At 50.3% G+C, this 26,030-nt stretch overlaps 10 protein-coding genes across 10 annotated transcripts, besides 1 other annotated feature; 4 read left to right on the top strand and 6 right to left on the bottom strand.

Moving 5' to 3' along the window:
- Nucleotides 1-26,030: part of a sequence feature (contig 1.25 1206..229102(1)) that runs on past both edges of the window.
- Nucleotides 208-2,616, bottom strand: ANIA_01545 (protein phosphatase 2A regulatory subunit CDC55). Its single transcript, XM_050612799.1, has 6 exons — nucleotides 2,542-2,616; nucleotides 2,331-2,371; nucleotides 2,168-2,265; nucleotides 1,463-2,108; nucleotides 828-1,393; nucleotides 208-768 (listed from the first exon to the last, which is right to left on the bottom strand). Exons 1-6 carry the CDS (start codon nucleotides 2,583-2,585, stop codon nucleotides 745-747), a joined length of 1,419 nt encoding a protein of 472 aa, XP_050468677.1. The 5' UTR covers nucleotides 2,586-2,616; the 3' UTR covers nucleotides 208-744.
- On the top strand, nucleotides 3,827-4,867 carry ANIA_01544 (uncharacterized protein; the record flags this gene model as incomplete). Its single annotated transcript, XM_654056.1, has 1 exon — nucleotides 3,827-4,867. The coding sequence occupies one exon, from the start codon at nucleotides 3,827-3,829 to the stop codon at nucleotides 4,865-4,867; it is 1,041 nt and encodes a 346-aa protein (XP_659148.1).
- Nucleotides 5,092-7,469, bottom strand: osm1 (putative fumarate reductase Osm1). The gene is made up of 5 exons (XM_654055.2): nucleotides 7,393-7,469; nucleotides 7,255-7,323; nucleotides 6,903-7,140; nucleotides 5,401-6,845; nucleotides 5,092-5,347 (listed from the first exon to the last, which is right to left on the bottom strand). Exons 1-5 carry the CDS (start codon nucleotides 7,424-7,426, stop codon nucleotides 5,250-5,252), a joined length of 1,884 nt encoding a protein of 627 aa, XP_659147.1. The 5' UTR covers nucleotides 7,427-7,469; the 3' UTR covers nucleotides 5,092-5,249.
- Nucleotides 8,113-8,331, bottom strand: ANIA_11306 (uncharacterized protein; the record flags this gene model as incomplete). The annotated part of the gene is made up of 2 exons (XM_050612798.1): nucleotides 8,113-8,252; nucleotides 8,307-8,331. 2 exons carry the CDS (start codon nucleotides 8,329-8,331, stop codon nucleotides 8,113-8,115), a joined length of 165 nt encoding a protein of 54 aa, XP_050468676.1.
- Nucleotides 9,097-11,529, bottom strand: ANIA_01542 (protein xgcA; the record flags this gene model as incomplete). Its single annotated transcript, XM_654054.1, has 1 exon — nucleotides 9,097-11,529. One exon carries the CDS (start codon nucleotides 11,527-11,529, stop codon nucleotides 9,097-9,099), a length of 2,433 nt encoding a protein of 810 aa, XP_659146.1.
- Nucleotides 13,346-14,979, bottom strand: ANIA_01541 (aldehyde dehydrogenase; the record flags this gene model as incomplete). Its single annotated transcript, XM_654053.1, has 4 exons — nucleotides 13,346-13,490; nucleotides 13,572-14,029; nucleotides 14,080-14,473; nucleotides 14,522-14,979. The coding sequence occupies 4 exons, from the start codon at nucleotides 14,977-14,979 to the stop codon at nucleotides 13,346-13,348; spliced, it is 1,455 nt and encodes a 484-aa protein (XP_659145.1).
- Nucleotides 17,548-18,578, top strand: ANIA_01540 (uncharacterized protein; the record flags this gene model as incomplete). Its single annotated transcript, XM_654052.1, has 3 exons — nucleotides 17,548-17,569; nucleotides 17,631-17,701; nucleotides 17,754-18,578. The coding sequence occupies 3 exons, from the start codon at nucleotides 17,548-17,550 to the stop codon at nucleotides 18,576-18,578; spliced, it is 918 nt and encodes a 305-aa protein (XP_659144.1).
- csnD lies at nucleotides 19,281-20,519 on the bottom strand (the record flags this gene model as incomplete). Its single annotated transcript, XM_654051.2, has 1 exon — nucleotides 19,281-20,519. Exon 1 carries the CDS (start codon nucleotides 20,505-20,507, stop codon nucleotides 19,281-19,283), a length of 1,227 nt encoding a protein of 408 aa, XP_659143.1. The 5' UTR covers nucleotides 20,508-20,519.
- Nucleotides 21,208-22,478, top strand: ANIA_01538 (transcription factor IIF subunit TFG2; the record flags this gene model as incomplete). Its single annotated transcript, XM_654050.1, has 4 exons — nucleotides 21,208-21,438; nucleotides 21,536-21,800; nucleotides 21,850-22,046; nucleotides 22,098-22,478. The coding sequence occupies 4 exons, from the start codon at nucleotides 21,208-21,210 to the stop codon at nucleotides 22,476-22,478; spliced, it is 1,074 nt and encodes a 357-aa protein (XP_659142.1).
- On the top strand, nucleotides 22,835-24,728 carry ANIA_01537 (protein hzfA; the record flags this gene model as incomplete). The annotated part of the gene is made up of 4 exons (XM_050612797.1): nucleotides 22,835-22,880; nucleotides 22,932-23,673; nucleotides 23,723-23,778; nucleotides 23,872-24,728. 4 exons carry the CDS (start codon nucleotides 22,835-22,837, stop codon nucleotides 24,429-24,431), a joined length of 1,404 nt encoding a protein of 467 aa, XP_050468675.1. The 3' UTR covers nucleotides 24,432-24,728.

The raw sequence follows: 26,030 nt of genomic DNA, 5'->3' as shown, positions 1-26,030 counted from the left end.
AACGGTGCCCAAGAATCATACGCTGCGCCAGTCGTGATTGGCTGAATACCGCGAGAATGGAGCCTGAGGTTTCCGACGTCATCAGGACTGGACTGGCCTGAGACGGGGTTAATATAGCAGTAAAGAGCATTTAAAGGGTATTGAGAGCAGATAGATGCGCCAGTTACATGCACCAGCGGCAAGATCACGGAAGTAACTGACATGAATTTATTATCTACTTGAGCAACGCTAAGCGGACACCAATACCAAGTCAGTCCTAGCCCTTGGGCTATCGGATCCGTCTCTATCTCGTCCACTGCGACAAAGTCGTGGGAGAGAAACTTGTCTTGCGGTGCACTAACGTACTGCCGCAGTAGACGCACCGAAATTGAATACAGGCTTTAACTAAGAGAGAAGGAAATGGAACATTCTGGGGCAGCTGCCTGCTTCTCGCTCTATGTGAACCCCAGTATAAACGCCCTCCACCCTCCTCCGTCAAGAAACCATCAAAATCACCAAACTTATCCGGGAGCAATAGTAGAAAGTGATATCTCATAGTAGTCGGTAGCGATCGAGTTTTTGAAAGACGGGGAAGAGGCACGCAACCTGACTCCAATAACGTAACGCGGATAACAAAGATAGTGTTCGGAATCGAGACTGGTAACCTGGAGATGGTAAAGGTGCCTCTCCCGTGCCCGTGTCGTCCACGATTACGCCGGCACGTTGTGCGCCATAGCACTGCGATTGTGAGTACTTCAGCTATCTCTAGAGAGCAGAGAAGACAAATAACTAGATTGGTTAAAGTTAGCTTCCTCTGCAGACCGAATATGGTGGTAAATGCTACTCACGTTGTTTGTGGCAGCAATGGCAATGCTATCCTCAAACGGATGCCAGCTCATGTGCAGGATCTTCTTGTTGAAATCAATTTGATCTGCATCTGTCTCCTTCTTCATGCGGCTGCCAGGACCAGCAGGGCTGCTGGTCCTTGAGTTACTCTTCTTCCCATTGGCACCCTTATTCATCGGCGTTGGTACGCCGACCTTCTTCGCCTTGAACGCAGACTTGTCAGCCTGCAAAACAATCTCGGTTTCCTTCGCGGGATCGGTAGGATAAATCATGAAATTATTGTTGTAACTGCCTGTCATAACGTTCTCTGCATCGCCCGAAAAGACCACCTCGAATTTATCAAAGATGCTGTCGTTCTCGTACGTATCGCATAGACGAGGTCGGAGATGTTCATGAATGGGGATTGTCTTCACGGGTTGTCGCTCCATGTTGACGTCCCAAATCTTGACGGTGAGGTAATCTCGTGATACAATGTACCGGCCATCGTGAGAGAATCTTACGTCAGATATCGAGGAAATGATTTCGGAGAAGAAAGAACGGGAAGAGGCGTCTTCTTCTTGCTCAAACACTACATAAGGCAAGTTAGAACTTGATTCGAAAGTGTCACGAGAAGAGGACAACGATGAAAAACACATACGCTTGTGGTGGGTATCACAAAGAGCCCGTTGTCGCATGTCGGCAAGCTTGATGGTCCCCTTTGAGCTCGCGTACATGAACCAGTTACAGCTTGTAGGATGAAACTCTGCGGCGGTGATGACTTCTGTAAGCTCTTCCATGTTTGCTGGTTTGATGTCGACAATGTTGAAGCTCTGGTCTTGAATATTCAAGTTCCAGAGGTTGACTCGCAGATCGTCACTGCTAATGAACGTCTCCCCGTCACTGTTGACAGAGATGCTGTTAATGTGGTATGCATGGGCGTTAGCGTATGTTCGTCTAGGTACAGCTGCGACGACAGTGTCGTGATGTGTCATTCGTGGAAGCTTCAGTGCTGAGGAATCTTTAAAAGACACTCGAGGCGCTCTGGGTGCCCCTCCACCACCAACGCCGCCAGGGGTAAGCTCTGTAGAGAGATTGTTCTCCGCAACGACTTTGAGAGATTTATCAAACACCTTCCACAGCTTGATTGTTTTGTCATTAGTCGAAAGTAGGAAATGTGACGCATTTTGGCGCCGGCACCATTTTATTTTGTTGATTTTCTCTTCGATCTCTAGGGATTTTAGGTAGTCGAATTCTGGCTCATGTGACTGGAATTCGGTATGGAATTTGTATTCGCATGTTTTCTTCTGTTCGGGTCATCAGCACCATTGCCCCAATTTTGCATCGCATGTGAGGGCACTCTTACTGTTTCGTTCCTTTCAAAGAGCACCACTCTTCCGCCCTTGTCTCCTGTGGCGAGGTAATTACCGGTATGGTCGAACTCGACAGTAGAAATAATATCGGCTGAGAGACAGCATCAAAGTTAGCTTCTGAGAATAGTAAAGCTATAAGGTCGGGTTTAGCTGTACCTTCTGTAATGTCTTCTACATCGCCTTTATCGCCAAAGCATCTATGCGCAGCTATCAGTACCCACTTTGGAACATGCAGCTACAGAGGACAGCGCCACGACTTTTATGACCATGCTCGAATATCGTCCCCATTCCACCCAACGCCATTTGTGGATAAACAACGGAATCTTATTGATGAAGCTGGTTTGGAGCAACGAGGAGGGAAACTCACTGTGTGAATTTCCAGGTAGGTGTACCTGGGTCCCTGTCCACCATTTTCTTTCAAAGCGACCCTTCTCTTGGGGAGGTCGAACGCAGTCAAGAGGCGAAGTTCAAATCCAAAGCCGTGGAGCTTTGAAGACAAGAGTACAAGCGGGGTTCGTGGGGACCGGATCGTAACGAAGACGAGAGTCGAAAATTGATATAATTCCGGATATATCACTCGCGAGCGAGAATAAGGACGAAATGAACCGATGGTGCTGAAGGTGTAAAAGCGAAAAACTCCAACACGAGTGAGTCTCGAGGAAGATAGGGATTATAGAACCCAGGTCGGGAGAAGGAGGCGGAATGAGGTCGCAACGAGGATCAGTACCCAGTGAGACTGATCGGTTAGTTGCAGGCAAAAGAGGAACTAATGATTGATAGCCTGGGCTGGCAAACGTAGAAGGGGAGAAGCTGTCAGTGGAAGGAATAATTTTTTCTTCTTCTGGTAGTCCCTTCGGGTCGTGAGGATGGCGATGATCAGTACTAATTCGCCGCAAAAGGCACGAACGAGCAGCGACAGCAACAACCACGGACTCCAGCAACAGACAGTCGACGCTGTTGATGGGCAGAACGAGCGTGGGCGTTGATCGTAGTTGGGAGGGGGTGGATGACGACGGGGATGTTGGAATCTTGAGGTGAGGCGGTTTGGAAAGACCCGTTGCGGATGGTGGTGGGGAGAAAGTGGTCGTCTCGGAGTGGTGGTAGTGGCTGCCCGTAAACCCAACCGCCAGAGTGGGCGCTGACATCAACCATGATCCCATCTCATTCTCGCCTTGCTTGTCTCCCTGTGTATTATCTGGAACATACACCGACTCCTGGGAGGCTCCAGAACTATAATCATACTTATTCGTTCTTCTCCCCAGAGTTCCTTATCCAGTGGGACATAGACAGTAGTTGCTCCGACCGATTTGTATGCATTTTATGCAACCTCGTGCCATGACCACCGGGCTGCGTAAACTTGGCCCGCCGTTTCTTATTTCTTGATTTGAATTGCTCTTCGCCCTTACAGTACAAATTATCGCAGTATGTGATCTAGCCGGTTCAAAGTCTTCACATGCTCCTGGACCCTTCCTGCCCATTCCGGCTCCTCTGATCCGAACCGTAGCAGCCACAAGCTGTCGGCAAGACCTGACAGCTATACTTCTGTCTACTCACTGCCCTCGCCAGCCCAAGCTCCTTAAAGGATTCTAGCCCTACCGCTCTCACAGCTCCCGTTCCCTCTTAGCGGTGCCGCACCACTCGGCCGACCGACCATGTCCGATCACCAGAAGCGGGGTAGTTCTGAGGATAGCAATACTCCGACGAAACAACGACCAGACAGGAACGACGGCGACCCTGCACAGTCTGACCAGGATACTCAGTCTCTAGCTTCACGCATTCAAAAATCAGCCTCTGGGCTCGCGAGAAATGCTTTCTTCTCCTCTACTCCCTCGGGAGATACCGCGCATCTACTCTCAGACAGTGGCAAGGCTGCGCCGTCTTCATCTTCCTCAGCCTTAGCAGCCGCAGAGCAATACAAAGACACTACCGGGCCATCTTCGTCGGCTTCTCGCGATCACAACGTTCATGTCCCCGCGGAAACATTCAGATCACCGGGCGCGACTCATTCGGGAGGATTCGAGCTACCTCGGCTCACGGAGGACGAATTCCAGAGCACTTATGGCGGGAATTTGTCGGACACAATCGATCCTCTCGACGAGACAAAAGGGAAAGGCAGAGCTATAAACTCAGTACCTGGGTCTGGGCTTACATCCTCGATTTACCACGATGGAACCACCGCACCGCCGACTCTAAACCCGTCCGACGGCGACGCTGTAGTCGCAATTCTGAATGATCAAACTTTCGATCCGGAATTCCCTCCCTCAGCCAACGAACCTCCAGAATATGTCGAGACGGAGCTCTCCCCACTTCAGCTTACCCCAGAGGAGATGCAAATGATTGAGTCGTTCCGACGCCAGTTACCACCCGACTCGCAGTCAACGACTGACACACAGCAGAAGCGACAGCTTAACTCGTTCAGTCTCGTCCCAGATATTGGCTCATTCCTGGATACGGTTCCTGCTGCGTCGGCGACAGACGCAACTTCGCTGCGAGATACTGTCTTGGCAAATCTGCCCGGTGCGGCGGAGTGGATGTCTGTCGAGGAGGAATACCACGATGAAGTTTGGGGTTACTTACGGCCCACGCTGGAGGCTGCTGCTAAGGAGATTGAGTCAAAGAAAGATTCTGGCATTACTGAGGACGGGCCTGCAGTTCGAAGATTGAAGATGATTCTGAAGCATATGCAGCATTGACACCAGTAAGTACTATGTATAATATCACAACCGTGAGACGTAGAGGCAGCTCGCGAGCCGAATGTATAATTGTCAAAGTACTCCGAAAATCATTAATTTGCCGTATAACCACGATCAAAATTTCACTTGGCCGTAGGAGTTGCGGTAGAAACTTATAGCGTTCGCAAAACGGAGAGAAGGATTTAAAAGATATAGAAAGTACTACAGCACTACTTGTCAAACGGTATGAAAGATGAAAGATATACATAGTATCTTACAGAGAGAAATATAGCTAGGTAACATCATGACTAATCAAGGCGTCGCAGAGCAAACATAAGAAGGGTATGTATCGAAGTAATCATTCACGATTTTGGTCAATTTAAATATGCCCGTCTATTCATGCTTAGTATTCAAGGCTGGGAGTTTGACCCTTCACCCGACCAATGACGATATGAGGAGCGTATTTAGGAATGACTTCGTCGTCGTGGAGCATCTCAAATTCTGTAGACTTGTAAGTATCATACTGGCAACATGAATATGGAACCGGATCTTACCTTCCGTGGCATCACGCCCCATGAAGTTGAACAGGGCGTTGGCACCACCGGGGTGCTCATCCAGCCAGTTAGTCACGTCGAGAATAATGCCCTTGACGACAATCCATAAATCATCCTTCTTGTTGTGCTTGGCCACTTCCTCCATCGAGTACTCGGTCTCGGGGATGGTGAACTTCTTGGGGGCTTTAGTCGGAGGCTTCGATGTCTCAGCAGGGGCATCAGCATTAGCGGGGAGAGGTGCCGTGGAGACGGCGGGATTAGTACCAGAGGCTTTAGCAGCACCAGCGCCATTCCATTCAACAGAGACCTTGCCAGGAGTAGCGGGATCAATGTGGAGAGAGATCTGGCCAAGACGCTGCTGGGCAGAAGAGCCACCGCCAGCAACAAGCTTCTTGAAAAGATACTCGCTAGCGCTGTCACCAGCGACACGACCGTAGACGACACAGCCGAGGAGAGAAGAACCACCCAGGCGGTTGGCACCGTGGACACCACCAGCAAGTTCACCGCAAGCGTAAAGGCCATCGAAGGGCTTGTGCTCAGAGTTCAGGACCTCGGCGCGGTCGTTGATCTCGATACCACCCATAGTGAAGTGCAGAACAGGCTCCATGAGGGCAACGTGGAACTCATCATCGATGCTGAACGGCAGGTTGTGGAAGAAGCGCTTGTTCCAAGGGTCCTTCTTCTTGCCCTCGGCAATGGCGTTGTAGTCCTCGAACGTCTTCTGCAGCTTGGCTTCGCCGCAACCAATCTCCTTTGCCAACTCCTTGCCGGTCATCTTCTTCATCAAACCACGGCCGGAGTAGTGGCGAGTATGGAAGTCAAGGACTTTAGAGGCCTTGCTGTTGAGGACAAGGCGAATGGGCCACTTGCCCTTCTCCTTCTCCTTCCACATCTGACCGGAGACGTAATCACGGTGACCAAGCTCATCAGAGAATCGCTCGCCATCCGAGTTGAGGAGGAGACCACCCTCACCACGGAGGGCCTCAGCAGCAAGGAACTTGAACTTGGCAGTGGGGTCCTTGGGGTCGACAAGACCCGTGGGGTGGACTTGAACCTTGTCCATATCAATACCGTTGGCGCCGATGGACATCAACATCTTCTGGCCGTCACCAGTGGCGTGAGTACCGTTGGTGCTGGACAGACCAAACGTGTCGGGGCGGTGCTTCTTAAGGAGCGACGAGTCACCGAAATCAGCAGCATAACCACCAGTAGCCAGGATGACAACACCATCGGCCGTCTTCGTCTCACCGTCCACCTCAAATGTGACACCAGTGACAGCATTGCCGTCCTTGTTGACAGCCGTAACACGAGCCTTCTTGATAATCTGAACGCGGTCGGGGTCCGACTCGGAGAGCTCCTCTAGGCGCTGCATGAGAGCATATGTGATGGCCATACCAGGGAATTTGGCATCGTGACCACGGTGGGTTCGGGGCTGCGAGTGGCCACTAGGACAGTCAGCAAACGGACAATGCTGGACCGAATAGACTCCAGAATCGACTTACCCAAGACGAGAAACCAGTGTAAGGTCGAGGTTGAAGACATCTTGCAGCCACTCTACGGCAGCAGCGGACTTGTATGTGAGGACTTTGATGAGATCAGGGCGAGCCTTATCACGGGCGGATTTCAATGTGTCATCGTAGAATTGCTTGACACTGTCTCGGATATTGAGGTCGACCTGGGTGCGAGTGAGAGCACCGTTGATACCGGACGTGGCCTTTGTTGAGTTGCCACCAAAGAATGCTGGTGAATGTTAGCCTCGGCTGGTCATGGACTGCGTATTGCCTCGACGACTGCAGCTTTCGCCCGGGGAAATGATAACAGAGCGTAGTGACAGCAGCAACAGCTGCGACATACCTTGCTTGTCAAGAACGAGAACACTTCCACCGTTGAGGTAGACGGTGTGGGCGGCACTGAGACCGGACACTGAAGGACAAGAGACGATCAGCTAATGCGGGGAGACACCAGGGAGATGAAGATGAAAGGAGGACGCACATCCACCACCGACAACGATTACTCTGGGGGCCATGATTTATCTATGAAGTTGGAAGAAAATGAGATGGAAGAGAAAGAAAGGAGAAAGGCAGGAACGTGGAGGAAGAATTCAGGGCGGAGGGAAAGTAGACGGTCTTAAAAGGCAGGACTCGTTCATAAGCCGACGGGGGAGAAAGTCGCTTTTCGGCCGAGGCTCACTGACGGTCTGCCACACGGTACGGCCTGCTGAGTCCGACCGGCATGTACAGAGTTAACTTCTGATTAGTTAATATGGACCAGGTATGAAATCGATCCGAATCAGACTTATTTACTGATCATCATTTACTGACTTTTGTATTCGTTTGATGGTTCTACAATTCCATTCTTAGAGTGTACGGCTCTTCCCCGTATTTCGCGGAGCATAGTATGGGGACAAAGCTCACTGAGAGTCCGGGGAGAGTGGACTGCTCTTAGTAAAGGCCATTTCCCGTGTGCTGGTTTGTCCATCCACCCCCATAACCATCAGTAGTCAACCATCAGGGGATCCTCAATTTCTTAGTATCTGATCGACCATTGGATTCACTGGGGATATCAGACTTCACATGCTCTCTTCAGTTTCGACTGGACGATTCTTTCCAATCCCCTTTCAGCAGGTCAGTCGTGTCGAATGACATGCAACTTTCACATGCAAATTTAGACTTATGTATGGCACGGTGCCTTCCCCAGACCCTGCCGACCCTCTCAGCTCAGCAGCTCTGCTCGCTCTCCATCGTTGGATTGGGTCATCGTAAACTCGAGCTCTGTCGATGCTTCTCGCCTTTCAAATCCTTGTACCATGCTGAGGCATCGACCGGTCTTTGTATCATCAGTCGACGGACTGTCTGCGATGGAATATTAGAAAAAAGCCACTCAATATTGCAAACCGCTTCACTTACCTCTTCTTGTCCCCTCATCAATCATGTTGTTGCCACGACCAATGCGGTAATGCCTCGGGCCGAGCACTGCAAGCTACCTCATTGTACAAGGCCGGAATTACCGCGCACAACATGTCACCAAGTTCGGGGAATCTGCGTTACGCGATTGCTCTCTTTGACATTTCGAGATCCAGCAGTTCTATGTTTCAGACTACTCCGTAATCCTCAATGTCTAGAAACGCGAGCCATCGGCAATTGATCACGTGTACTGTCGGCTACTGAGGCTAATGACGTAACTTGGACTCAAACACCGCGGTCACCTGCTCTGGATCTCGAATCGAGGAAGAATCAATTACCGACGGGTGCAAACAATGGTGATAGCTAAGAAAACTGTTTAAACGGAGATGCGAGCTCCTGTGGGATTCGGAGTCTATGTTCATGATTCGGACACCACCGCGACGAAGGCCAGCTGTCCGCTTCAAAAGCGCTCGGTATTATCTTTCCCGAGCCTCTTACTTCGCTCGGAAACAACACCGAGCAACATGACATCGAGTTAATACCGGATGCCTCCTAGCAGGCATGAGCTCATTGTATGGATTCCAGTACTCTAGCACTGTATATGGGATGTACCCGTCTTCAAATCAGGAAGGTCATTTGATTGGCCTCTTCTTACACCAGATTACCTGCACCCGAATACGGAGATGTTTTTGGGAAATACAAAAGTTGGTCTGAGACACGATCTAGATTCGCCGTCACTCGAGTTCGGCTGGGAGCATATTGTCTCGTAAATTGACTCTCAGTCCTTGTGCTTTTATTCCTTGATATCGGCATAGATAATACCGCGACCGCCGGTACCCAGATAGACACGTCCGTACACGCGCGGATCGCCTTGTATCATTGCAATTCCACCGTACTGATGCTTCTCGTCATTGACTCGCACCCAAGTCTTACCATTATCGTCTGATCGGTATACTCCGTCTTTACTGAGAGCACCATGGCTCGCGGCTTTTCCAACAATGAAGAGTGTTGGTTCCGATGAGCGACGCGCTCCGGCACCAATTGTTAGCTGTCTTGCTGTCACTCCGCGTCCAGTGATCTTTGTCCATTTCTTGCCAAAATTGCGGGTATGGTAGATTCCATGATCCCCCAGGCCCAGCCATATCTCGCCTGCTCTGTTGAAATTCGCAATTGGCAGCGCTCCCGAGTATGCTGGCAGCCCGACCTCTTTAGCTTTGTAGGCGCGGTAGGAGAGGCCGCCATCCCTGCTCAGATACCATGTTCCATCAGTGAAGGAGTAAAATGTTCGTGGCTGGACTCTGTCAGCGCTAATGTTGGGAGTCTGCACATTCAAGCCAGTTGGAGACACCCAAGTCTGTCCTAAGTCAGTGGTGACGTATGGACCGGATTGGTTCGTACGAGGGGTGATAGCCTGCAGAGTCGGCCAATACGCTGTCATTGCCGACGACCACACGATATCCTTGCCTGAAGCATCGATCGCAATGACCCCGGGATTCGAGGAGCTTGTGTTTATGCCAGGAATGCAGGTTGCGAACTTGGTCCACGAACTGCCACCGTCCGCGGAATACGCCGCGAGTCCGCAGCCGTCAGTATAGTTGTGTCCGCAAGGGCCGGCACGGATGATAATTTCCGGCTTCTGACCAGCCCAGTCGAGAGCATTCAAGTTTGACAACACCGGTAAGTCGAACATTGGCTGCGGAACGTCGAGATCTCCATACCGGTATCCGTTGATATCACCCAGACCGGTGAGAAGGTGCGAATCGCCGCCGTTCGGGCTTGCTAAGGCTAAAGCAACCGATTCTTCAATGCCTTGAGCTTGAATGTACCAGCCAGGGGACTGGTTCTTGTCGACCTTGGACAAGTTGTCAGTTGCCCAGATAGTCGCTCCGGTGCCATAAAGAACATGGTCAGAGTCACTCGGGTCGATAACAACTGCCGTCATCCACCATCCAAACTTTGTCAGCCCACGAACGGGAGAAGGGGCACCGTAACCGCCCCATTGAGGGCCCCAGTTGAAGCTGAGCCAGGGAACAGCGGTACCATCTTTGAACGCAGCTTCCTCAATCGGATGGCCCCAGTACCCGCCTGAGCCAGATGGTGTCGAAAGCTGAGACACATCTTTCCAGGACTTCCCACCGTCGTGCGAGAGGTACATACTGTCCAGAGCCGGACCGGGATCGCGATCGAGGGATACCACCACAAGCCTTTCCGGATTTTTTGAATCTACACTGATCCCACAGAATCCTCCCGCCGGGAAAGTCTGGTTGTCGAATGGCGCCGGAAACGAGTTGTTAGTTTTCGGCGTGATATTGGTCCACGCAGATGAAGTCGTGTTGTAGACATACACTCCGCCATATGTCACACCATACGGACCAGGTGCATCGGCATAGGTCACATACAATGCGCCATTTTCTGCTAAAACACCTTTCATCGGCTGTGGTCCAGTGCTCTGCGGCTGCGATTCAGCTGGAAAGACCAGGATATCCTCATCCCACTCTACTGGCTGTCCAGGTACAGCCTCCCAACTCTCTCCAGAGTCCCTCGTAACATAGATCCCCCCAGGCACGCCGACGCCAACATAGACCGTCCCCTCGCTCCTGGGGTCAAATATCACCCAGTAGATCCCAATTCCGTTCGCATTCGCCTGAGGGAACCCGCTCACATTTCTCCAAGTTTGCGCCCCATCCTCACTCACCATCAAGCCCGCATCCCTAGTCCCCATCCAGAGCTCGTCCGTCTTAAACGGGTTCACAGCTAGTCTCTCCCCATTATTCCGCCCCAGCTCATTGGCACCCATCTTAAACGGCGCCGGGTAAACATCGAATGTCGCCCCTCTATCTTGCGAGACAAAGAAGGCGGAATTCTCTGAATTTAGATACCGTCCCTGCGCCAGGTAGAGCCGATCCGGATCATTGGGGTCCAGGGCAACACTCTCCGTCCCGAGTAAGTTCTCGTCCGCGCCACTGATGAAATCGTTTAACGGGATCCATTTGTCCTCGTCCGCATTCCACCGATATGTTCCCCCGATGTCTGTGCGCGCGTAGAGCAGGTTCTTTTCCGTGGGGTGGGCGATTATGCCTGTGATATAGCCGCCACCCGAGACGACGACGGGGTTGAATTCGTAGGAGTGGTTAATTGTCTTTGCTGCGGCGAGAGCGAGGGTGTTCAAAGATGTGGCAATGGCTGTAAGGGCCAGCCAGCTGCCGGGTCCGTTCTTCGCCCTCATCTTGCTCTTCGTGCCTGTCAGAAGAAGGCACAGTGTCTAGGGAGCGTGTCTCACTTCTGTGGAACTAGGAGGGCCAGTGCATTATATACAATGTTAGATCTCGCCATGTTCATTATCATCAATGCGGGGCGGAATTAGGTCCGTTTCTCGTCTGTATCTAGTACCTAAGTGCTTCTATTTTACCCTCAAGCACCGAGACTTCCCATATTCAAGTAGTACATGAATAGGGATCCAGCAGTGCAGCAGTGCGAACTAACACCTTCTTCCAGGATCGAGCCGCCTCAGACTAGACCGTTCTAGCGCTGGATACACCGGAGAAGAGCCGAATCTGGGGAAGGACACGACGGACACTCGCAGGCATTGGTGGTAATTATTCAAACCGGATGAGCCCGGTTGAAGCGCTCGGATATTAACAGCGAATCGGATGAAAGATATCGAGAAAACCATTATACGGGTATGCTTCCTGGCTAGTGCTAAATGTATTTCAGCTCTTCTGCATAGTGAACATGAATGGATTCTCAAGAGTTTACAAGGCCGATATTAGCCTAAGTCATCTTCGGCCCGCGGATTCGAGCCGACGCTGCTATACAAGCCCTAAGTCTGCGCTTATCTTCTACAGGTTTAGGGCGGAACATAGTTGAATCATCCATTCTTTAGTGACGAAAAGCTCAAAGGACCAGCAGAGTTCAACTCGACTAAAAAAGAGCCAGTACGTTGAGAGATTCTCCCAGAACTCAACTTGGCAAGCAGACAAGTCGTGACCTACGCCATATCCCGAAAGATCCCTAATGAAAATGTGGCGAGTAATCTCCAAATGCCGCCCATTTCTCTCTGACCGGCAGTCGGATTCTTGTATGCAAAGCATATGAGCAAATGCACCGCAGCATACTGCCAAGGCTCTTTGATACATCAGTCGGCGTGCGCCCAAGCACATCCTCAACATCTGTCAGCGCCGCGAACACAAAACATGATGATTACAGGAATGTCCCTGTAAGAAGCTGCGGCTGAAGGGGCGCCATATCGTGGCGTGCGCACCGGCTTCAACAAGCAGAGAGACTGGACCGGGATACCATGAGTTCAGAAGGGAAGTGCAGAGCTGCGTAGTCGTTTCGCAGTCAACGCGAGGGGTTTGATCTGCGCTGTGCTGAAGATGAGAAAGCATCATCGCCAGGCTTCAGCATAGGCTTAGGATTCGTCCAAGTATATAGCGCTGAGCTGCCGGATCCGTCAGCGTCTCATCCGCGGCGGTGAAATCTCCGCATGCTAGATTCGTGCATTTCTTTCAGAGGTGGTTCCACGGCGTCTTCATTACCTCCTCTACCGCAGTACGCAGGGCTACGGTGAGCATAGCGGTTTCGTTGCATTAGGGCAGCATACGTATCAGTGCACATATGATTTGGTTGCTTGCACAGGGGTTCCTTCCTGGCACTCGTGGTAGGATGAGCATAGGTCAAGGTCAGCGAACAGCAATGACAAGCTTGTTTGGAAGGTCGATCAGGGCCTTTATTGCTCTGAACCTGACCGAGATGGACAGGCGGGTATCTCTCCGAAACTGAAGCTAGATAATAGTCAAGATGGGGAATTGTGGTAAGAATCTCAGACATGTCGCCCAGAATCTCACACTAGACACTGAATCACGTTTATACCAGAAAAGCAGAGCGTTGCATAATTGTTTTACCTGGAGGTGTTTTTCATGGTTGAGACCCCAGACCTCAGACCTCCTTCGCAAGAGCGTAGCACCATTCAGGCCATCGTTGTTTCGAAGATGGACTCCATATGAAGCCACGTATATTATCTTGCTACCGATAATGAACTATCAGTCCATCCAAGTCACACTTTTTGTAACCAAGAATTCTTCCAAGCCTTGAGAGGCATTGAATCGACCCCAGCCACTGTTCTTAACGCCTCCATGAGGCAGTACGGGCTCGTCGTGAATCGTCATGCTGTTGATATGTACGGCGCTGCAAAGGGCTTGTAAGCATTATATTTCGCAAAAAAAATCATATGTTGCAACCAATGAGGTTGATTACAAGGTTACTTACCCAGACTGAATTTTCCTGGCGATCGCCAGACCTTTTCGCAGATCCTGAGTAAACACCGCCGCGGACAGCCCATACCCGCTGCTATTCGCAATCCGGACTGCTTCTTCCTCTGTGTCGAATGTCATGCAAGCTGCTAATGAAGCGAACGCTTCATCCTGCCATACGGCCATATCCTCCTTGACTCCACCTAGAAGGACGGGTGGCATACGGACTCCAGAATCTGAGTTTGCTGCGTCAGAGTCTGCAGTTACGGATCCGTGAATTATATGGGCACCAGCTTCAAGAGCACTCTCGATTAGCCGCTGCACACGCGCCTTGGACGCAACGTTGACCAGAGTTGGAGGCTCAGATGAGGGGTCAGACATTGACTGCAAAGCACTCTTGAGAGCTTCCACAAAAGTTGGTGCAATGGAGGAATGCACAAGAATCCGGTCTGTAGCCATGCAAATTTGGCCGGACTAAAAGCTGTTAGTGCTCATATTCACGTGCAGGAGAGGATTGCACATACGTTCAAATACGCCCCGGCAATTACGGACTTGACAGCGGTTTCAATATCTGCATCAGCACACACAATTGAGCTGTTTTTACCCCCTAGCTCCATCAGGCACGGCTTAAGATTCTGCCCGCAAGCACGAGCGATCTTCCGGCCAACAGCCGTGCTTCCGGTAAAGTTAATCTTCATCACAGCCGGGTGCTCAATCATGGCGTTGACCACCTCTGCTGCATCCTGCGGGCGACAGGACACAAGGTTGAGACACCCGTCTGGCAATCCGGCGTCGTGAAAGGCGCGGGTCAGCGCCCAGTAACAGCATGGCGTGAGTTCGGACGATTTCAGAATCGTCGTATTGCCGGCGGCAAGAGCACATGCAGCAGATCGAACACCGAACACGTACGGTGCATTCCTATATCATCAGTAAAGTGCGACGCCGCTTAGCGACCAGGAAACATACCATGGTACAATTCCCAGGATAACTCCCATCGGCTCCTTATAGATGATTGCGCTCTGTCCTTCCGCCTCGACAACAGGTACAGTGCCGCAAATTGAGGTGATGCGGCTTGCCACTTCCCTCAACATACGGATTGCCAGGGGGACAACGAAGAATTGTGACGCCCCAGCATCTGCTCCCATCTCCGTCCGCATGAACTCGGCACACTTCTCCAGTCTACTCTCAAGGATGTCTGCCGCCTTGAGGAGGATATCTCGTCGGACAGTCGGCTTAGTCTGCGACCATGCTGGGAACGCCGCTTGGGCTGCCTCAACGGCACGAATGGCATCTTGAGGTGAAGCAGATGCTGCGGCCCAGCAGGCCTTGTTTGTGTAAGGACTAATTACATCGAACACTGAGGAAGCCAGCTCCTCCTTGCCGTTGATGATCAAAGGGATAACCGAAGGCGTTGGTGTTGTCATTGTCAGAAAATCGGAGTCAACCAAAGAGGGGCCAAATCAACGGGTCCTCAAGGATCGATGTGGGAACGAGAGATGTGCAATTGACGTCTTATGCAGTTGGACTTGCAGAGGATATCATCAACACTGGAACAAGATAAAAGGTGTTTTAATCGAAGTAGTGTACCCCGAGTCTAGTCCCCTTTTTCCCCGAGTCGCCGGCTTCAGTAGGTTGCATTAAATCTACCCCGTGTGCAACGCACGAGACGTCGAGGGCGAAAACGTGGAGCAGACTGACTCCGCTCAGCAAGGCTAGTGCAAGCAGTGCCAAGTACTGCCGTGCTGTGGACCAGAGCCCTCAATTCAAACTACACCTCACTCGCAGATAGGCACTGTTACATAACCACGGGACCCTCGCAAGTGGCGTGTCGCCGAGGTAGGCTTGGCCAGTGGTATCAGCACACCAGAGGCCGATGCGCGGAAACGTGATCGTCAACGCTCTCGAGAACAGGGTCGTTTCAGGATCATGATGTGATATCACCGGCATTCTTGAAGATACCGACTACCGAGCGCACGAGATTGACCTACACGGAATATATTGTTGTCAATAAAACGGGTAGATAGTACTAGTAGTGAAAAATGACCCACCAAGCCCACAGAATTGCGACCTTGAGATTTGAGTAGTTGACAATTCTCCTTATGGAATCTCGCCTGATAGGGTATGGAAGGTGAAGATCCCGAGTGCATCCCCTGGCTCTTTAAGGTCAACTCCCAGAGGCGAACTCAAGAATTCGCGAGAGCGGGGAACTGAGGGGTTATACTCGGGCAGCCATCTCAAAGGCCGAGGGCGAAAAAAGGGGATTTCTTGATTGCTTGTTCTTGAATGATTTTCGATCAATTGAGACCAAGGATAGCAAGGATAGTAGGCTGATGAAGATGAGATGTTGAGCGTCCACCGGGCACGGGAAGGGGCGGGTCGGCATGGTTAAGCGAGAAGCCGGCAAATCTCCATTCTTCATTCTTTGCTCTCGTTGACTCGTGGTCGCGCTTGCAACAGCTCTTTGGCATTTAGTGCCAAAACCTCATTGAACGCCACTTACCCACCCTCCCTCCTCATCAAGAGAACATTTTCAGATTAGAACTTGGTCCGTTTACCGCAATTGGAAGCTTCCAACTGCAAATCAGGCCCGAACAGAAGACGGCTATGACTATTGAACTCAAGCCTTGACTTCAGATGACTCGCGATCCCATCCTGGCTTACTTCTCAAGGTCATATTGCCCTACGGCGAAGATCTGTAACCTTGACCCCCATTCTCGGCCGATTGGGGACCTTGAGGCTTAATTTCAAATCACATTCGGCAGAAAACATCACGATATCAAAGCGCTATTTGTGATAGTCTGGCTACTCCCAACTGCACCAACTCTTGAAAGTTATCAAAATTCTTCCACCCAGAAACTCGGTAACTGAGACGAGATTCCATTGGCTACCTGAAGTATTCGTTTTTCGTGCATCTGGGCTGTGAGAAGGTAATGCTCTCGACGTTGAGGGAATATAGGGTATACCACCCATGTCACCATGTGCTAGACCCCATAACACTATTAACCAGTAGTTGCGCGCTCAGGCTCCAGGCAATGACAATTGGCTTCAAATTCCAATAGTGCCATGGATATGATCCACTCTTCTGCTCAAGGCACGGTATCTAAGCTTAGCCGTTGCCTTGGGCCATGCAGGTGGCTCGTGGCGATCTATCGAATGGGGATACTAGTGTGGTCGATCCTCGCTTGTCACTGTTGACAGTCATGCAGCTTCGGCTCCACAGGCACTTTGGATGCTCTCATCCATGACGACGCTCCTATTATTCTACTGCAGAGAACCAATCATATTTGCAGAACTCAACATTGCCATCCACCAAACTGTTACCACATCTCGAAGCAGCAAATGGACCGCTTAAACGTATGCATTGCTTGACAAACCCTGCACCAATCGGCAACGCATCATAACCCTTTCTTCCCTATGCATCCGCCACTGCCGAAGACCTACATTACCCTCAGAGTACTCCGTTTGGCGTACGGGGAAGGGATCTACTTCGGCGTGACAGTGCCCTGGGTCACTGTTACTGACCCGGTCGATCTGACCGATTGTTCCTGAGGATGTCCTTGAAAGTCTTTCTTTTGATGGAGTCTGGAGCAAGTGCGGGATTACATATGATATTCCGAGCCCTGTTGTCTGGCCTTACTTTCCCTTATATCATTTCTTCCGCCAGCAGAGGTGTCGCCAATGGTATCTCGCTCGGTGCTGCTACACCCTCTCTTTGGCATTTCCATTCATTACACTCCTTTCATTCCTGCCTTCATTTAACGACACTCTTTTTCTGATATTTTCTTCTGCTTGGACGCTCCACTCCTTTTTTTATAAAAACATTCAGGATGGCCCTAACTCATAGAGGTGGTGCTATGATAGCAACTGTGACAACGCTCGTCGCCTTGTCCATAGTTGCTGTCGTCCTTCGTATTCTTGCTCGAAACAAAAGGAGAGTCCGCTTTGGGATGGATGACTACCTTTGTTTTACTTCTGTAATACTGCTACTCGCAATGCATATCGAGCTCGTGCTGTGTAAGTTTACGAAGCACTGTACTGCCATATCACCAGGAACAGTCGGCTAACCTCTCTACAGGGGTGGTCATCGGTGGAAATGGCTCTCATCAGGCAGACTTGAGCGAGAAAACCATGCAGAACTTCTTCAAGGTACCTTAAACCCAGTCCGCAATAGAAGAACGTCACTGACCCAACCTTCCAGATCTTCCTTGCAAACCAGTTCACCTACTTCGCCCTCAGTCCCGCCATCAAAATCTCCATTGTCTGTTTCTACCGACGCGTCTTCGCAATCCAAACTTTTCAATGGACCTCATTTGCCATAAATACCCTAATCGCCCTCTGGGGTGCCGCCATCTTTATCGCTTGTGGCCTCCAATGCCGCCCTCTAAACGCCTACTGGGACCACACCGTCGTTGGTAATTGCTTCGACAGCAACAAATACATTATTGTCAACCAAGTCTTCAACGTCCTCATGGATTTCGTCATCCTCGCCCTCCCTATTCCCATGATCTGGAACCTCCAGCGCTCTTGGCAAGACAAGCTTGCGCTGAACGGCGTTTTCGCCGTCGGCGGCGTCGTTTGCCTTGCGTCCATTTACCGTATCGTCGTGCTCTTCTGGATCAACCCTGCCGACATCACCTATACCGTCTATGAAGCAACGCTATGGACGCACATTGAGCCATCCATCGGCCTTATATGCGCTTGCCTTCCTATCATCCGCGGTTTGTTTCCACAATTCAAACTGTCCGCAGGCCGCGTGGACAACGCAACATACTATGGCCGAACCTATCAGACAACCACGTCGACCTCTCATACCCCGCTCTCACCAAGTCTCAAGTCACCACTCTCGGAGAAGTTCTTTGCGCACCAGCTTGAGGAGATTCGGAGTAATAAGGCACCCTCGCTTCCCGCCACTCCTCATGACAATTCCGAGTTTTACCAGGGCTCTCTAAGTCCGTTTGCTATTGAGGTCCGCACAGACATAGATGTGGAGAATAGCGGACAATCAGTTCGCTCTTATAAGTGATCAGATACACGGTCTTTTTTATGCCTCTCTCTTTTCTAGGCGCAGGCACTATAGCTTTTATATTCTCTGGCCGCCACTGCACGCGCGGCTGGTCGCTGAGATAATGACCTTGCGCCCCAGCAATGATCTGATGACCTACCCTTGTACTGCCTGCTATAACATTCCCGCTGTGATCTCCCACCCTAGCGGTCAGACGCCCCAAGCTGAGGACCGGAGACACGTCCACACTCCAGATGGTGGCTATCTGCAAGTTAGTAGGTACGCATATACGAAACCAGCCGGATAACGCTGGTCGGTCCAGTCTTGCTAGTCTTCAGAAGGTCGGCGGTCATTTCGATTACCAGGGCAGAGATTTATTATATCTGCTACTTCATTTATTTATGATGGCTACGGAGTTCAACGCAATGTATTATACCCCATTCAGTGTTTTATGACCTACCTTGTCACGCAGCTGTTGGTCGTATACGGAGTGACCAAATAATCACTATCTTTATATACTCTTTTCCATGTTTAATGCGCATATACATTTCAGGAAGAGAATATAGTTACGAGTGGTCATCATGAGTCTTCATTAGTCTGTCTGCGGCATCTACTTACATATTAGTGGGCTGTTTGCGCAGTGGAATTCTGAAGGTATCAAACAAATGTCAGCATGACCTCGTTTCAATCCATTCTGCATTGAGGCTGCAGCACGTCAGGAGGTCAACGTACCAGATGGCCCTCGGCAATGTTAGTCGCGACTCGCTCTACCCCCTCCGAAAGACCTTGTACACCAGCATCCCACTGCCGAATATGTCTCCCCGTAGCAGTCGTATTTGACTCGAAGTAGATTATACCATCAATCTGGTCAATACTCCCGCTCAGCCGCCCTTGTTCTACCATTCTGGCTGCATACGCTTCGGCCTTCTCACCAGCCGTCAGATCCCCACTAGCTTGCAGACCCAGAATAGCGCCTAGCGCGTCGGTCTTTATGTTCTCGTAGAGCTTGCTCGCGGCCACGAGATTGTGCTCAACAACAGCTTTATCAAGTACTGTTGTTCCGTCTGCGGTTTGTGCGAGCTGGTGCGGGGCTAGGCGCTGCGCGAACGCAGATACCTCTTCTGGAGTGAGAAGGCGGTCGAGGAACATTTTCTCCAGGATGCCGAATTCTTCAACGGAGGTCGCGCGGTCATCTTTGTACAGTGTTGCTAGAGTGCGGGAGCGTTGTGGACCGGCCGGTGCGAGGACAGCGCAGCGGATAGCGGCCGCAAGGGCTTGGAGTCTGTCACTCTCATCTACGCCAGCGGCGAGGCTAACAGCGAAGTATTCCTGACTGGCGTCCAGAAAACGTCTGCGGGCATCTTGAATCCGAGCTTGGGAAAGCCGGAAGTGCAGTTTCAGCTCGTGGTCTTCGATCTTGCTCGGCAGGTTTTTTATTCTGTTGAGGAATGCCTCGGCACTAGTTGTGTCGTCTTCCTCAAGGTATAGCCGCACGATCCGAATCCAAAGTTTCACTTTGGCGGAGTCAGAGACTAGTCGCTGTGAACTATCAATGTGAATCCCCTGGAGCGCTCTTGCAGCTGCGATGTACTCCTCCTCTGCTTCGTATGCGTCTGCTAGGATCTCGCGGATTTGGGCGTCTTGCTCCTCGACGGATGCGGATCGGGACTGGAGGAGATTCACAGCATGTTGGGCTACTTTGATTTGCGTCTCGGAGGACAGTTTTCGTAGAGTATAGATGAAGGAGTCGAGGATAGGGCGGGCGGCGACGATGCTGAGGTCTTCGCTTAGGACTGAGTCAAGGTAGTAGATGAGGTCGTCGGCAAGCTGGGGTTCGGGAGATGCCGACACGGTTTCGGAGAGAAGGTCGTTGTAAAGTTGTAGTTTGTTCTGGGGACTCGCTGATGATTCAATCTCCGCAAGAGCGGAGATTATCTTTTGGGATGGCATGGGGAAGGTTTGGTGATGAGTTGAGGCTGGGGAATTTGGAGGTGGGGATCTAATTGCTGCGTGAAGCTCAAGCCTGAAGATCAATCAATACGCACTTATCGATAAGACGTATCTCTACAGGAGACAGGAGCAGCCACTGCCGCATTATTGTCGCAAGAACTTACTTTAAGAATTTTTCTCTGGTACCTATTAGATTCATAAATATCTTGAATCACAGCAGTGCATGCATTGCAAGATATAGTCATTCATATACGATAACTTAGAGAAATACAAGAGTGTGCAGATTGACAGATGACGTTACGTATGGTCTGTTATATATTATTGCTAGATATCCTGTATTTAGCTCCTTAACTTACGTCTCCGATTGCTGGCCAAAGAGAATAAACATTTATGTATTCAAACTCTTATCTCACTGCAGCCTTGGAATTGCAATGGGTATGATTTAGCCAACTATAAGCTTTGCCATGCCCAAAAAGCTGTCTGTCTGAATGGTAGTACAGCATCTTCACCGCCTTTGTAGGACCCGCATTTTGCGATTCTTTCGACTCGGGCGGTGCATGGATGTATTCCTGAGCCGCCTTTGCATCATTCAACCAACAACCACACTCACTTGGCACTTTTCTCAGTGGAGGGCTTTGCTGCTGCCACTCGCTCTTACTTGTATCCGGTCGCACGGTAGAGGGCTTTTACTTAACGCATCATGTTTTCCCATATCAAACAAGAGCATGATGCCTCCTCACCTTACATTAAACCGGATCCCGAGACCAAAGACACTGTTCTCGCCGACATCGACGATGAAGACGTATATGAGGATGATGGTGACCTAGACTTTACAAACGCCGACCAAAGCTTATGGCTTTCCCGAATACCCCGGTCGCTCTGGGAGCATTGGTCCAAGCTGGATGATGATGATGAAATTCAGATCGGCACAGTGAGAATAGAAGGGGACATAAACAATCCTAAAAGAGTACGGAATAGTTCTGGGCTTTTAAAAGACTTTAACGCAGCTAACCGAGTGAAACCCATAGGTCAGTTTACGCCTCACCGAAAGCGAGGAGAACCGCGACATTCCCAAGGACTATATTTTGTCGCGGCAGACGCTGAATTCGGAAAACCTGCTACACATGACCCAGAATACATATCTCTTCACAGAAAAGGACATTCCTGGTTACGAAAATCGGATGGTCACTTTTGGCGAAGCGAGGTCTGCTTTATACGAGTCGATGAAGCGCGATGCAAGGAGAAAGGAGCGGAAGAAGAAGTGGGAGCCCTATATTCGCAAAACTATTCCGAGTATGTGTAGTCCGGTTAAAATGAAGCCTGTGCGCTGACTCAGTGGCAGAGCGAACTGCTTTGGTCGGACAAGTGAAAGAAGAGTTCAACTGTCTTCCTGTCGAAAACGAAGAATTCAGAATCCTCTCAGAGAAGAAGGCTCTGGAAGCTCTGAAGCCGAGACGAGAAGTTAAATACGTTGATAAAATGCCGGCCAAGTTGCTTCAACAAAGGCACGCTCTGCCTGGAGAGCAGGGCGCGTTTGTGGTATGTCCGAATTTGCTTATACAATTGGTCTATGGCTAACTATGTCTTCAGCAAGCTACGAAGCCGGCCAAACTCAAAGCGCAGGAAAACAAGACCACTCGTATGCCGCAGAACGAGCTGTTGGATCTTATTTACCAGTGCTTTCGCGAATACAGATACTGGCCATTTAAGACACTCAAAGCTAGGCTTCGCCAACCTGAGGCTTATCTTAAGCAAACATTGGAGATGATTGCGCACCTAGTGAAATCCGGCGATTTCGCCATGACGTGGGAGTTGAAGCCCGAGGCAAGAGAGAGTAACTACTCGAACGCTATGGACGTCAAACAAGAAGCCGCACCCGGTTTGGACTATAACTTCGATGAGGGCTCGGAAACCGATGCGATGGCATCCGGCGTGGATAACGATGATACGCAATTCGAGAACGTGGTCTAGAGAAGCATCTTCATTTTTTCCAATGTAGCATAATGCACGTTCGGCGTCTTCCGGGTTTATGGGTTATTTGATTACGTGTTTGGGTTGTTATTCTTATAATAGCCACATCATTATATATTTATGCAGCTCTCTGTTTAACCCATTCTACATCATAAGCTACCCAGTTCACGTAGAGCGATATATAAGGTTTAGTGCACGTGATTATTCAATAGAGGATGAGCGCCACTGCGGAGTTGGAGTTGCTTTCATCACTTCTTGAAACACCACGTTATTGGAGCTTTAACTTCCTCACCGCGCAAGGAAAAGGTCGAAGGATTTACACCCAGCTAACTGTGAAACCCAGACTTGCGGTCAAAATGTCCGAAGATCAGGACTTAATGGCCAGGATCAGTCAGCTTGCTGGTACGCGATTTGTGGGATGCGTCTCCCTGTTTCGATAGCTAATTTTCTTAGGCCAGATCAACAGATTCAAGAATGGAAATACACCCGTTCAGTCGGCCCATAATGAAATGCACTCCAATTCCCATGTCTCGCGACATACTTCCTATCGAGGACGACCTGGTTGGGCTCCTTATCGCGGACGACCGTACGGGCGCGGTCGTGGTGCTGCCCCTCACCGTCACCGCACCCTTATCCTTAACAACTCTGCGACGCCCGCTTCCAAAAGCTCGACTCCTCCGGACGGTATGGCGATAGATACTGACGAGAACAGTCGCTCGGCTACACCAAATGCCTGGGTGACAAAACACGCGCGACACATGCAGCTTATCAACTCTGCGGTTTATGATAAAGAAGCTCAGAAGAGGGTGAAGGCTTTGGAAGAAACGCGTAAAGCGAAAGCGCAGAAGAAGGCGCAGATAGAGCAGGCAAAAGTGCTGCAATTTGCTCACGGCGCTGGCCGACAATTTTCTTCGAGCTCTAACCCCCAGGTTTCTGCGGCTGGGGAATCTCACGGAGAGTATCAGATAACTCTCAACGACATTCCATTCCGTGTTTCTCGCGGTGGTGGCAAGCTGATCAGAGTTTCTAGTGCGACCCCTGTTCTTTCCGCGCTAATAGAGAGAGCTGGCTTACAGATAGTAGATGATCCGAACACTGCAAACAACACGCCCAAGAGGGTGAAAGTTGCTGGGGTGACGTTCGTCCGGAGCAAGAATGGCAACCTTCATCGGCTGGGTGCAGTAACCTCTAAAAGGTGATCGTTTTGATTCGCTTCGAGTAGGACAATACTAATTTGACTGTAGAGTGCCCTCGGCGGTCAAGAAAAAGGACGAGCTTTGCCAAAGATTCACTACGACGGGTACCAATTCTTCCCTCAAGCCCTCCGGATTCCATTTGTCAACTGTTCGCCATCGCAGGTCCAAAGAGTCATGCTAACCGACATTTCATCTAGGTACCTGCTACAAGGGACCTTCGTGTCCTTATATCCACGATCCGAACAAAGTCGCTATCTGCAAGGACTTCCTTCAGACTGGCAAATGTAGCGCAGGTAACAGTTGTGATCTCTCCCATGAACCATCACCTCATAGGTCTCCTGCTTGTGTGCATTTCCTTCGAGGTCGTTGTTCTAACCCAGAGTGTCGCTATGCTCATGTCCGAGTCACACCTGGTGCGCCAGTGTGCCGGGCTTTCGCGACGCTGGGATACTGTGATAAGGGCGAGACATGTGAGGAGAGACATGTGCACGAGTGCCCTGACTACGCCAACACGGGTGTATGCAAGAAGAAGCACTGCCGGCTGCCACATGTTGACCGTGCAGGACAGATTCGGAAGAATGCTGGTCCTAAAGAAGGTGAAGGTGACGATGAATCAGACGCTTCCAGTGAGGAAGAAGAGTTTGACGAAATTGGCTCCGATGATGTCGACTCTGATTATCTCTCGGATGAGGGAGAACTTATAGAAGGAACGGAAACCGGTGAAGTCTCGAAGCAGCAGGATTTCATCCGGCTTTGATTGTACTCAATCACTAACTGACAGTCTGTAATCTCGGATCGCTTTGTCGGCACCCGGAAGGGACTGCAGAAAGGATTGGTAGAGGGATGATCCCATCAGCTTGGATACAAGTCGACTTTCCTTTCGTTTGTTGTTTCATGGAAGATACCCCGGATATCTTATTCAGAATTTGTACATCATCGTCTCGCGGTTTCGGCTCGGGAGGAGTTGAGACAGTGCTGATGTGGTGTGATATGGTCATAGTTGTAGACTATTATTTTACAAAGAGATTAGAAAATCAATGGAGTTGGTTGTTTTCACTTCCCTTCAGTTCCCTTTGTTCATTATCTTACCAAATAACAATCCCCCACAGTCGCCTTTCCCGGGGCATCCCCAGGTATCCGTCACCCTCCAGCCTACCCACAAGTATGAGTCACAACCTGGATGAAAAGTCCCCATTTCATCTAACAGGCTACATCAGGTAGAAACTGTCCGCCCCAAGATTCGCACTAGGATCATTACCCACATCCCCTCATACTAACTTACATAGCATCCATTCATGCATTGCATCAATTGCCATGCTATGGCTACGCCATGCAATGCAGGTTACCGACGACATGCTTTGCTGTACCTGTACCTGAGCCCTGGGCTGTCCGCACTGCGCAGTCTACTGGTCCAGGTGGCTTGTGGAGCAGTGGAGTAACCTTACGGGCCACCTATCTAGGTCATGGTACAGTGCTTTGCTCTTTCGTTTCACCCTTGCCTCTGATCCTTGGGGCGATCTGTGAATTAGTCCTTAAAGGTAAAACGATATTATTGGACTTGATACTAAGCTCGAGAGAGCTAGCATGGCGCGAACTGAAGACTCACACGGGCACCACGACTTGCTCTGTATGTACTTCTACACATTGCTCTATCTATACAGAGGATAACCACGTGTTGGTGGGGGCAATTTGTTGTAATGGTCCTCTCGCCTTGCTGTTTGGATTGGCTACGATGCTCCTTGTTTCTGCTTTGAAACGCGCCAAGGAGGATCAGGTTGGCAGACTACTTGTTCTGACCTCAGAGGTAGGACCTAATCTGGCGAGTTTTCTTTGTTTAATCATAGCCCTTCAGTTGGTGTCGGTACTTGGATGACCGGGCTTTGGCATTTATCCCGTTATCCATTTACTGATTCTGGGAGTTTGCATTCTCGATTATTTCCCTTTTGCTAGTGCTGGGAAGTTGATATGAACTACACACAGAGGAGGTTATACCCAATGCAGATAGAGTAGAACAGGGTATGGACTCGAAGGCTTCCTGGAGAGTGCCCACATGGATACATTTTCCAATTCCAGTGAAACTTCCCATCTAAATATCACATGAATTGTTTATAGAACTGAGGCAAGAAGTCCAATTTCCGATTCTTGACCGCTGCTTGGGGTATTCTGGTTACTACTGAAGTCGAGGCTGAGCCCGGCTTTGGTTACGAGTCTTGGTTCTCGGCCACAAGGCCACAAGTTTCATTGTTTATTCTCATACCGGTCTTCTCCCGTGTGTATTGAGGTCCCTTTTGTCGCTGCCTGGATAGGATGTAACTCGCAGGAGAGTGGTGCATCGCGCGGACTTTGAACTTGGATG

The sequence above is a fragment of the Aspergillus nidulans genome, chromosome VII, assembly GCF_000011425.1.
Source record: "Aspergillus nidulans FGSC A4 chromosome VII".
NCBI classification, from domain to species: domain Eukaryota; kingdom Fungi; phylum Ascomycota; class Eurotiomycetes; order Eurotiales; family Aspergillaceae; genus Aspergillus; species Aspergillus nidulans.
This window is presented reverse-complemented; position numbering and strand designations above follow the sequence as displayed.

Bases quoted from the DNA above. Each gene is read 5' to 3' on its own strand.
- osm1 (XM_654055.2), bottom strand. From the start codon at position 7,426: ATGGCCCCCAGAGTAATCGTTGTCGGTGGTGGAT. The intron at 7,141-7,254 runs GTATGTCGCAGC...AACATTCACCAG, and splicing joins TCTCGTTCTTGACAAGCAAG to CATTCTTTGGTGGCAACTCA. The intron at 5,348-5,400 runs GTAAGATCCGGT...ACAAGTCTACAG, and splicing joins GGGGCGTGATGCCACGGAAG to AATTTGAGATGCTCCACGAC.
- ANIA_01545 (XM_050612799.1), bottom strand. From the start codon at position 2,585: ATGGTGGACAGGGACCCAGGTACACCTACCTGGAAATTCACACA. The intron at 2,266-2,330 runs GTACAGCTAAAC...GCTGTCTCTCAG, and splicing joins TGTAGAAGACATTACAGAAG to CCGATATTATTTCTACTGTC. The intron at 769-827 runs GTGAGTAGCATT...TAACCAATCTAG, and splicing joins CCATTGCTGCCACAAACAAC to TTATTTGTCTTCTCTGCTCT.